This window comes from Rhea pennata, chromosome 7 (genome assembly GCF_028389875.1).
Source record: "Rhea pennata isolate bPtePen1 chromosome 7, bPtePen1.pri, whole genome shotgun sequence".
In the NCBI taxonomy this organism is placed as follows: domain Eukaryota; kingdom Metazoa; phylum Chordata; class Aves; order Rheiformes; family Rheidae; genus Rhea; species Rhea pennata.
In genome coordinates this window covers 16,155,902-16,168,183 of record NC_084669.1, presented here as the reverse complement: position 1 = coordinate 16,168,183, position 12,282 = coordinate 16,155,902, and the positions used below count along the sequence as shown (strand labels likewise).

General features: G+C 47.9%; 1 protein-coding gene across 2 annotated transcripts in view; it reads left to right on the top strand.

Moving 5' to 3' along the window:
- The window catches only part of HPSE2 (heparanase 2 (inactive)), a 126,314-nt gene that overhangs the window by 9,228 nt on the left and 104,804 nt on the right, over window positions 1–12,282 (top strand). For both annotated transcript variants that reach the window (XM_062580009.1, XM_062580010.1), the window contains exon 3: window positions 6,097–6,258. In XM_062580009.1, the coding sequence (XP_062435993.1) occupies window positions 6,097–6,258 (162 nt within the window). The remainder of the gene's footprint in view (window positions 1–6,096; window positions 6,259–12,282) is intronic.

Here is a 12,282-nt window from a genome sequence, read left to right as displayed (position 1 = left end):
TTTGGGAATGATTATTTCCTTGTTTTCATGGCACAAGAAATAAGGAGCATCAAACAGAATTGTTACATACAAAATAAACAAAAATGATTTTTTTGCACAATTGTAAATAGCTTATGGAAATTATTGTCAGGGAGCTTTGCTAGCAAAAAGAAGGGAATGAGACAAATCTGTCAAAGAATTGTCTATTGAATGCAGACATGATGAGGATGCAGCTTCTGGCTTGAGAAATCTCTAGGCTTTCTAATTAAAACAGTTGTGTTTCCAATTTCACAGTCACTGGTCATTTTATAGTAATTTCTGCAGAAAAATCTGATTTTAAAGCATGTTTAAATATGTTGATTTAAAAACTTGGCATTTTATAAGCTTGACAACTTGCAATTCATAAGAGTTTTGCTTTTTAATTTCTGCATCTATTTAATCTCTGCAGTAATGTCACTTTCCAATATTCCCATTTTTTAATTTTTCCATGTTAAGAATATTGTTTTCTTGTTAACAAAATGTAGGAGTTTTTCTTTTTCCTTTTAAATTTCCTTTTAAAGCCCAAACAAAGAGTCCTATGAAGAGGATTTTTGACCTTAGCTTGTTCTGTTGGCATGGCATTGGTGACTGTAGGCTTCCCTGGCATGGCAATGGCTGTGGGCAGTGCTTGCTCTCGTGCACACCAGGAAGAGGTGTTGTTCTTCATCCTTTTATCACACATCTCTTTGACTATAACTCTCCGCCCTGTCTGCATAAACCTGAAGCCTTTCCCTGCTCCTCCTGTTTTCCACCATCCCCACCAGTGGAGTATCTGTGATAACCTGTGGTTGCTTCTCGACTCAGGCAAGTCCTGTAAGGCAACTTGCATGCCAGCCATGCTGATCCTGCATGAATTCCTGGGGGCAGAAGCTCACTCTGCAGATCAGAGAAACTGTCCACTGCAGACAGCTGCGAGCTGGCTCTGTGCTGCCTGCAAGGGGCTTGCATCCCAAAGGGGAGCAACGTTTCACAGCTTGGGAGCTCTGGGGCCTGGTACAGGTGTGGTGGGAAATGGTTAACGCAACTGCTTGATGCAAAGGAGTCACAGAGAGGGACTGCTGGAGCTCAGCTACTCCACTGCTCTTGCGCTGAGATGGGATTACTGCACTTGTGTCATTCCTGATGGGTGTTTTGCTGACTTATTCTTAAAAATTTCCACTGGTAAATTCAGTGACCTTCTTAGGTGGCATGTGTTGAAGCTTTGGAGACATACAGACCGTGAAGTAGAGCAGAAGAATGCACAGACACTCAGAAAAACAATCAAACAAAAATTGTAAATGGCCATCCTGAGCTCCCCAGACCTCGCCTTCTTCTGCAGTTGCCCAGCTGGATGAAGGAAGGGCTCCTGCAGGAGGCTGGAATTTCAGCCACCCCTGGCGACGGGCAGCAGCGTACGTGCGGGAGCAGGAAGGGCGAACCTCGCTTTCCCCGCGTGCTGCGGGCCCGGCGTGGGGGCAGCCGCTCCCCTCACGTCGTCTCTGTGCTCCACGGCGGCCGTCCGCAGACAGCAGGGCGGCTGAGCCATCCAGTCCCCGGAGGGCCGGGACAGCGGCGGCCCGGGCGGCGCCTTCCGCGGGGGGCCGCGCCGGGCCCCGGGGTGCTGCTCGCTCCGGCCGCAGCCGCGCCGCGGGCTCCCCCCGCCGGGGCCGGGGCCGGGGCCGGGGCCGGGGCCGGGGCCGGGGCCGGGGCCGGGGCCGGGGCGGCTCTGGCTCGCCTCAGCCGCAGCTCACCTGACCCGCCACACGGGTGTGCTCCCTTCATACTTCATTAGGGAGCCCGCGGCGTGCGGGAGCCCGGGAGCACCGCGCCGCCGCCGGACGGGGCGGACGGGCCCGACGGCCCCGCGCCGCGGAGGAGCCGCTGCTCCGGCACCGGCCCGGCGGCCGCGCCGCGGCGCTCCACCGAGCCGAGCCGAGCCGAGCCGAGCCGAGCCGGGCCGCGCCGCCGGGCCGGGCCAGGCCGGGGGTAGGCTGAGCTGGCCAGGGTACTGACCCGGCCCGGCCCGGCCCGGCCCGGCGGAAGCTCTGGGCCCGTCTCCCCGCACAGCTCTCCCGGTCCCTCTCGAGGCAGAGCTCGTGGTCTGCCGTCTTTGGAAACCATTTGGCGTCCTCTGGGGCTCCTACATCTGGAGTTCTTCTTTCGCACTTCTGGCAAGAGCTGTTTGGTTTCTTGTTTTGCTTGATATTTTTCTTTTTCTCCCTCTTTTACTTTTTTGTTTATTTCTTATTGCTGCTCTGCGTTCAGGAAGGCAGTGTCCTTCTGAAGCTCCCAAGCAGGGGCTGCCCAGCCCAGCGTATCATGCGGTGGTTCTCCTCACTGCACTCCTTGCTTCTTTCCCTTTTTCTCTCTTTGCTTTTAGATTTGATGGCCACAGGCTTCCTGCTGGCTCTTTCCTCTTGGTTATTCTTGCTGAGATTTCCCCTGACCCACTACAGCAGTTGTGCCCTGCCGTTCTGTCTTCCTTCAGTGCTGCTGATTCAGAAGAGCAATGCAGAGGTGCCTTCACTCTCCTCTCCTGCATTGAGTGCAGCCTTGGGCAGGGGGATGGATGATCATGCATTGAATTCTTTGGGGGAACTGCATATCCCTGACATCTGCCCACTGTTTAAGTTGGAACTATAATGAATGTGGGGTCCAGATCTTTTTTTTTTTTTTTCATCTCCAGCCCGATGGCCAGATCCAGCATGCAGAGCTGGCCCGACCAGCCTGGCTAGATCTGACTGACTGAGAGACTTATCAGGCTCCTCTCAACTCCTTTTTTTTTTTTTTTTTTTTTTTTTTTTTTTTTGTCCTGGGAAAGTCACTTGGGTCCTTTGTTGCTCTGGGAAGCCAGGACTGCGGGTGTCTTGTCTCTGCCTCCTGAATGTCTGCAGTAGCAGACATTTCTGGGAGATTAAAGAGTGCTGTGGGTGTCCCATGAAGCTAACCAGAAGAAGAGTGTCCCTGTTTTCTGTGCACTGCACACCTGCTCCCAGACCTCAGTGTCCAAGAAAGGACTGGGGGTTATATGAATGTGGTCTGATTTCCTTATGCTGCTCCCTGTTACTGTAACACCAACCCCTAAGGGCAGCACTCCAGATGCTGCTTCTGCCCCTGATTCCTGCACCTAGTCCCCTGGGCCTGCCCTTTATCCCCGATCCTGGCTGCAGTACGCACGAGCGTGTGTTTGCCATGGCTTGTGGTTTTTGAAGATGGAGGTGAGGTGCGATGCTGGCCCTGTTACCACACCCCCTTGCACTCTCCAAGGTCCTGTCCTGGCATCTCCAGCCCAATGGCCAGATCCAGCATGCAGAGCTGGCCCGACCAGCCTGGCTAGATCTGATCCACTGAGAGACTTATCAGGCTCCTCCCAGCTTTTTGGCCTTGATATAAGGCCAAAATTTGCCCTATGGACCCTTCTTTGTCCCAGAGCCAGGGAGCCTGCAAGACCCATGGTTTATCTCAGGCCTTCCAGTCTCTGTGGAGAAGGATTATACTTCTCTCATAAATCATGCAGCAAGAGGAGATTGCTTCAGTGGGAAGGGGAGACCTAGAGGAGTGGGGCAAGTGGTCCTATGCCAGCAGTTCCTCCTTTATGGGACCATGTTGGCACTAGTTTGGATTTTAGGAGCCATCAGTGAAAGCCGGTCCAAATAGGAGGGTTGTGCTCTTTGAATGTGCCTATACTACTGCTGTGGGACTGAAATCCCACCTCTGCACCTTGCAGATTTCCACCTCTTTGCACGCAGGCTAAGAATCAGAAAGCTTTTTGCTCTTCTGGAGCGGAGTCCATTCTGCCTTTCTCCAGACCCATCAAGATTACTTTGGGGTTTTTCAGACCTCACAGAAAAGAGCTTGTTCTCTCCAAATCTCCCTACAGGACCTGCCAGCACCTCTCACCCCTTCAGTTCCTTGCCACACCCCAGCAAACAAATTAACAGGTTAGCAAGGCTTTTACAGGCCATGAACAATCTCTGTGGCAGAGCAAGAGACTTAGACCTGCTTGGCATGAAGAGCAAATTAACAGAATCAGGTCAGATGGTGCTGAGTGCCTGTCCTGGTCCGTAAGCACTGTGCTCGGTGCCTGAAGAACTTATCTTCCTCTCTTTTAGGGACTACCTTTTGTTTTGTCCCAACCTGGACTCCCTCATAGCAATTTGAAGAGAATTGGAGACACCATCCACTGTCTCCATTGACCATCCAGTTTTGTACCTTTCCACATCTCAGACTCCTCCTCCTTCAGGGTCTCCTTGAAGTGTTTTGCTCTTCTTTGCATTGGAAGGATTGAGATGTTTCACTCCCCTTTGCATTGGAAGGAATGTGGAACTATTCCCACTCACTTTTGTAGAGGAAAGAAAATTCATCACCTATCCTGGCTGGAAGAAAGGTGAATGAATTCATTCAGTAGCTCCAGGTGACACCAGCAGCTGTAGTAATACCGTCTCTGATGTATGAGGGGATTAGATTTTGTTTCTCAACCTTCAGTTCTCCAAGTATCTCACACAAGATGGGATTAGGATTGTATCATCATATGGCTTTATTATTTGGACAGAGATTGTGTGGGCCCGAATACTTAGTGTCTGGCTAAGAGATTGTTCAACAAAAGTGTAAGATATCCTTCTGACCATAATAACCACTGGACTCTCTGGGTCTCTGCAGCTTAGATCTGGTCAAGCTCCTGTACAGTTTCTGCAAAGGAATGCTCTTCCTTCCTCTTGCTCCATCTCGTCTTTATGCATTGAAGCCCCTGTGCTGAGCCATATTTTCATGCAGGTTGGATGTTGCCATATCTCCGCTCCTGAGCACACTAGCTGTAGGTGAAGGAGAAGTTATGTTATATTCAAGCTAGGTTATGTTAAACTCAAGACACAGAGACACAACCTGAGCAAGACAGGCATAGTAGCTGTAGGATGAAGCTCAGAGACAGGACAATAATGTGGTTTTCAGTCTTCCACCCATCTTTGGGTTGTTCTCTGCCAGCCCAAGACATAGTAGAGCTTTGAACCTAGGTTTACGGGACTTAAGATTTGATACCTTGAAAGACAGGAGCCTAACTGCAGAAAACAATTTTGGTGTTTCTTGACATGCATAACTGTAATGGAGCAGGAGAATGTATGTGGAGCAAGATGAGAATCTTCTGAAAATAAACTGTTCAGAAGCTTCTAGCTAGATGAGAATCAGACCAAGTAAAGGGTGGCCTTATGATGGAAAGGGTGGCTTCATGCAGTGCAGTCAAAGAACAATTTCATCATTTATTTTCACTTACCCGGTAAAGTTTTGTAAGAATTAAGCACTGCATATGGTGCCTGTGGCTTCTGAGTAGTGTAGAGAGTACTACATTCAGAAAGTGGCCTCTCAGAGAGTGGTTTGAGCCACCATTCCACTGTTTAGAGACTGGCCACATCTAACCTGACTCTTGTTCTCCTCTGCTGCCTCTAGCTTTGTGTTTCCCCTGCAGGTGAGTAGTTCTAGAAGAGGGAATATCATATTCATGTTCCATGATGTGTCTTATAAAATGTCCCTATGAAGTGAATCTAATTGTTAATTAAACTTCCTGCTTCTTGAATTAATTGTCTGGGATTAAAGGTGTACAGGGAGCTCTTCAAAGAGTCATAAGCCATGCTGACCTCACTCTAGTTGTGAAAGCTGCAGTGAGGATAAGCAGTGCGTGAACAAGACTTCTTTACCAACATGTACATTGGGCCACCAAAAAAGGATTTATTTATTTTTTTATAGTTATTTATTGTCAAATGCATCAATTACAGGAAGATAATATAAATGTTGAGTCACTTGAGCACTTTCCAGCAAGACAGAGCTTTTAATGTAAGAGATAACGTCTAGGGAGGTAAAGGATGGAAAAGGGATAGGCTGTATTAGCATATTAAAGTCAATGACCTGAGATTTCTGTGGGACAAAAGGAGACGAGCAGAGGAGGTTCATTAGATAGGTGGACCCAAGGGTTTTAGACCCTTTTGGGGGGTTTCTCATGCTGAGTGATGGTTGTGTGGCTGTCATGTTGGCTGGTTCTGATCCAAGCATCTAGTGAAAATGAAAGCTGAGGTTTGGCCATCTCCCTTTTTTCTTTCCCTTTTGCTCTAGACATTGTTCGCAGTGACATTGCCCTGGATAAGCAGAAAGGCTGTAAGATCGCCCAGCATCCTGACATTATGTTGGAGCTACAGAGGGAAAAGGCAGCTCAAATGCACTTGGTTTTGTTAAAGGAGCAGTTTTCAAACACATACAGCAACCTCACATTAACAGGTAAGGCTGCAAGACCAGCTCTGGAGCCAGGAGTTGGGACTAGTTCTTGCTAACTCACAGGTGTGTTAAAACCCTCAGGTGCTTCACCTTTGTATGAAGCAGTTTCTCTCTGGCTGCCTTTGTTTTCTACCAAGATTATTGGGTGCTGGGAGGGAAGAGATAGACAGGAAATTATGGTGGACTCACAAGGCCTTTGCAGCCAGCACCTACACAGACGCTCCAGATTTGGTGCCCAGGGACAGCATGTTTTCCAAAGTCTGATCTAAGCAGAATACCACAGGACATAAAGTGCTGTAGAAATCTTCCTGCTAAATATTCACGTTGATGGGGCTGCAGCAATTACTAAATTTGGAGTCCTTTAAGCTGCAGCTGATTTTTTTTTTCTGAGCATGCACTTTGTGTGAACCCAGTAAATATTAAAGAGCAAATATAAAGGGATAATGGCCCAGACAGAGCTGAGATGATACTCTTTTTCTGGCAACTGTTTGTATTATCCATGGAACAGAATCTCAAAGGATGGAAGAGACTGCCACATTTTGGATACACATTTAATGGTGCTTGTAAAGGACTGATATCTTCAGGCAGTGAGTGGGCAGAAGGATGGGATCCCATCAACCAGCAGTGTCCTTTCATAGCTGTTCTCTTTATCACTACAGCTGGATGAGCCACAGACGAGGAGGAGGAGGAGACTAATAAATCAAACACGATCCTCTTCCCCCCTTGCCTTGTGCCTTTCCTCTGGAAGGCAGGGAAACATCCCAGTTTTTTGAGAGGGAGGGTCCCCACAGAGGGCTGGGGAGGAGATGGCAGACCCCATGGTGGCAGGCCACCCCTGAAGGCAGGGAGAAGAGAGCCGTGAGCAGCTCTGCAGACCTCGCGTCGGCCTTCCCCTACAGCTGGGCTTGGCGAGGGAAATGGGTCGTGCGTAGCCTCACAGTCCTCTGCTGCATCCCTCCTTCAGCGGCCAGCCCCTGCCTCCGAGCCAGTGTGGGTCTGCATCCTCGGCAGGGACAGCCACGCGGCTGTGGGCTCTGATTTCCCCAGAGGCACTGGTATAGCCAGACCTCTTGAGGGACCCCCCCGACGTGGGCTGGTGACACTGGGGCTGGCAGGGGGCTCAGCCCCCGGGGCCCATGGGCAAGAGTGACTAAGTGGCACCATTCCCGAAAGCCCAGCATTTAAATGGGATCCTCAGAGCCGTTTCTCATTCTCTGTAACATAATCCACTTGGCTGTTTATTCCCAGTACAACTGCTGGAATCAACATTGTCAGCTTTTCCCCTGACATCTTGCTTACTTTCCACTAAACAAACTTCCCTTGAGAAGAGAAGCTGCTCTCCCCTATCCTCCTTCCCTCGCTGCTTCAAAAGCTCTCAGGCATTGCTCACATTTTTTACAGAACCTGCAGAGCAGAGGTGCTACCTGGTTATCAGCTCAGCTCTTAGCCTTTCCAAGTGTGTTTACAGGATAGTTCAGAAGGTTTTAGCTCTAACTCTCCTGGAGAGAGAGAGCAATTTCACTGTAATATTACCCAAAGAACTATTTTAATGTCCTTTAAATCCCTTTGAATGTGGGCAGAACAACTTCATAATTGTTATGAAGTTTAATCTTTTATTTCATAGACATCGTCTGAGAACATGGACTCTAGACAGCTAAGCATAATATTTAACTGGAGTTCTACTAACTTGTGTAAATATTTCCCTTCTCTGTGATGGATCTGGTGTTTGGGGTGGGCAGAGGGGGTTGTACATCTGTTGTATAAGGGCATTCCTTACCTTCAAAATTCAATAAGCCAGTGTTTGCTTGAGGACTTCTTTTTGTTCTGCACAGTGTTTTTGTACAGTACTGTAGGGAGTCCCCAGGTCAGCAGCAAGGTCCTGGAGGTGAGGTTCAAGAGCAAGGATCCAGACCTGGCTTGGGGAGGAGCATTGAAGGGTATCCCTGTGGTTGCAGGGCCAGACTATTGGGGCCCCCTACAAACAAGGATTCTTCCCTGGAGGTTTATATCCAGGAGTCACTTGGTCCTATAAAGCATATGTACTATGGAGGAACCTCAAAACTCAGAGTCCAACCCAGACTGAAAGAATATTCAAGCCCAAGCCTCTGTATAAGAGGCATTCCTGCTAATTTCTGCAGCACTTTATACCAAAGAACTGTAAATGGAATATCTTGCCCAAAGCTATATGAGAACACAGAAGCTTTATAATGGCACGGCTACTCTACCATAGGCTGGGAGTAAGAATAGCACTATGAGGCATCTTTATTCCAGTGATACTACCTCTACCGCGGTGATAATTTGGGTAAAAAGTCACCTTTTCTTCCTCCTCCCCCCAAATGATTTAGTTATATGAGCAACTTGAAACACTGCAGACCAAGCCTCTGAGGCTCTCTGCCAGCGCAGGTCTTTGATATCTGCCTCGAACTTCCATGCCGTATTCTCACATCTTTAAGAACGAAAGGTCTCAGAGTGTGATTCTGCAGTCCCTGAGGCATCATGGCATTCGTAGGTTCCTGCTGCGTCCCTGTGTAAATCAAGGGCTTTCTCAAACGTATTCACTAGTTGCATGTAGTTCCCAGCATGCTCCTTAGCTCAGCGATCAGGCCAGGCTGTGCTTTTGCGCGGGGATTTGAGCTACTCCCAGCAGCAGGTACCTCCAAGGTAAGAGGGTGTCTTAAAACAAAATGTGTTTTTTGTGCTAAGACACAACTGAGACTGAGTGAAACCAGGCAGTCTTTCTGGCTCTTGTTCTTCCAAGAACATATGTCAGACTCTGGCTTAGGCCACTTCAATTTCTTTAGACAAGTATGAGCTTTCCTCTGCTCCTGTCTGCAGGCTTTCTCTTGCATCTTGCATTTGTTTTCTGTACGTGCTCTTTCCAGACTTACTGAGTCTGTCTCACTGAGATGAGTGATAGCCTTTGATCTGTGGCAGTATTATTTAAATGCTGTAAAACATTTTGAGGCTTATTAATCTCTGCTGCTTCCCCTTGCTGCTCAGAGGTGGGTGTCTTGTTTCACAGATCAGCATCTCGTGTGCTCTCAGGGGAGGCAGTGGTAGAGCAGGGGAGTGCCCAGACTCTTCTACTCTCCTCTGTGACCTGGCTGTCTGAGCCCAGCTCATTGAGGTGATATGTGAGGAGGATGAGTCTTCCTGTAGGAACAGTTCTCTGCTCCTTTCCAGTCAAATAGGTGGAGCAAGCTGTGACCCTTTCACGGCTTGTATCTGCAGGAATAAAAGTTGCAATAGCCATAGTAGGCTCCTTTTCTTTGCAAAGCTCAGGAGAAATGACCTGGTCACAGTAAGATGTTTTGGAGCTCCTGAGCTGTGGGGTACACGTGTTGGGCTGTCAGAGTGTGTGACATGAGGAACTGCCCTGGGACAGGGGAGATGTGGTGTGCACGCAGATATTAGTGAGTGAGCTTGTGAGGAGCCAGGCAGTAGCAAGCAGAGCTTTGACAGATTAAGTCTGAAACCCTGCATCTGTAACGCCATTTTGTGCTGGGTTTACGTATTGTGTTTGTGCTTTGAAAATTGGATACATGCTGATTTCTGCACTGTCATTAAATAAAGCTAGTTAAGCCAAATGGAAGAGGGAATTGCTCAGAAGGTCAATAGACATATGTGAGAAATAGTCCCCTTCTGCATTTACGTGAAGTGCTAAGTGTAACTGAGCTTCCCAAGACACAACGATGAACCATAAATAGTTCATTTGTATTCAGAAGTTCCTATCCTGAGGAAGCCAAATACTGCTGCACTTTTCATTCTCACTGGACTGAACAGGGGAAAGATTCTTCTCTTTCTGCTCTACCCTCTGCTTGAAGCTGCAATGCAGATTACATCACTGGATCGAAAGCCTGTCCTACAATATCACATTTGCATTGAAAAGACAGTGAGGCAATGCAGTGTATGTGGTGAGAGCACCCCCAGCCTGTCATGTTGCATGACACAGCCTCTAAAATCAGGAATTAGGTAATTAAATTCTCCCTACTGGATAGGTATGGCTCCCTCAATGGACCCTTTGAGGTCCCACACTGCCCAAGGCCTTCACAGAGAGCTGCAACCCCTTCACAGCTCCACCAAGAGATACCTAATAGGACAAAAACAGGTAAGAACTGGTAAGAACATAAACCAAATTGGCAGGAGAAGGGTGCATTTTATTGCTTGTGTCTGAAATTGCAATCAGGTGTTTTACATTGGCATCTCATTAGTCCTATTGATGTTATTAGCTAACTTTGAGGTTACTGTAACAGTGACTGGGAGTTTTGTGTGAGGCTTTCCTTAGGAAAGGTTGCTTCTGGAGAAGCTAGTAACCAGGCAGAAACCCTCCTTGGCTCAGGTGAGCAATAAGAGTGTGCGGGATGGTTGTGACGGAGGGAATATACCTGCTTGTCCCCAGTAATGATGTGAATGAGGTGATGGTGCATGCAGGAGGATGTGGTGGTGAGCAGAGCCAAGGACTTGTGAGCAGTAGCGTGCGTGGGGCCTCTACGGGGGAAATGTGTGGGGGGTGGCCCAGAGTGGGGATGAGGGTAGTGTGTCTGTGTAAAGATCTCTGTAAGTGAAAAGCTGCCTTGCAAAACTGTTTTTCTCCTCTCTCCCAAAGGCAGTGAGAGCCACAGTTGCTCTTGCTCCTTGGCAGGGAATCACATGGCTCAGGTTGAGCACCTGTGACATTTGTATTTCCTGCACTTGTGAACCTCCCCCAGTGACCAGCAGTTTTGTGATTCCTGCTGAATGCGGTTGTTTTGGGAGATGGTGGTCTTGGAACAGGATATCTCTGCAGGACCCATCCTGTGGGGGCCAGGAGGGAGTCCTTGATTTGGAGGCTGCCTGTGCTGGGGTCTGTGCAGAGAGCTGGCTGCTGGGCTGGGGGTGCTTCTGGTGCTTGCCTTGCTGACAGAAATGTTACTCTGCTCTATTTTTGCTGGATTTTTCTCCAGATGCATGGTTTTATCTCCAGTTATAAGTAACCTCCATGGAGGCTATTCTATGGGGCTGGGGGGGGGGGGGGGTGGAGGATCACTGGCTTGTGATACTGAACAGAGTTTGAGACAGGACCTGGGAAAGTCTCTGGCCTAACTGCAGAGGTAAGTGCTGCTCTCCTGCCTTTTTGGCATCTTAGTAGGGATCAACAACCTAAACCTAATGTGCTCTGCGTTAGAAAATTACATGTAGTAGCTACCTTACCAGGTGTTGCAGGAGGGTGATCTCTTTGTCCTCTATAGAGAGTATTTTCTGATATTTTTGTAGCAAGTTCATTATAGGATTCTGGACTATGATGTTTGCTTTTTTTTCTATTGCAGATCATTTCATTATATACATTATTCACAACATTGTACAAAATAGATCTGAAAAGGACCTCAAGAGGGCATCTTCTAGCCTTTTGCATGACAAATCAGCTATACCTGTGCTCCTCTTGGAGAAAAGTATTTAAGGAGAGGTAGTATCTTTTATTTGATCAGCTGATACAGTTCAAAAAAACCAGACCAACTTCAGGGGGCAAAAGTCCTTCTTCAAGTCTGAAATGGAAAAAGCAGCATTCAAAGCGAAATACATATTGCAAATATTTTCCCTCATGAGTTTGCCTCATTGATTAGCACAAATGAGCTACTGGTGGAAAAGTAGGCAAATATTAGCAAGAAGAAGACAGTGTCATTAGTTCTTGGGAAAGAAAGATGAGGAGGTAATTGCCAAGAAATGCAATGGGCACTTCCTGGGGGCAAGGAACTGGAAAAACTATATGTCCTAGAAGCAATATCTGTATTGACCCTGTGATTTTTAATGTTCAGCAGAGTTAGAATTTTGCTCCCTCTTGAAGATGGTTTGTGGGTCCCTCTGGAGACACTAGGCTTAAAACTGAGGGGCTGGTGCATGAATACACCACAAAAATCATGCTGTCCTGTAGCTGAGTGTTTTTTTTTTTTTTTTTCCCTTTTATCAGTTGTTTATATGAGCTCATTCTGAAGCAAATTGGCTGTTTTTGCTGAAAGGCTTTCTGAGGGTGTTTGGTGTGTAGCTGAAACA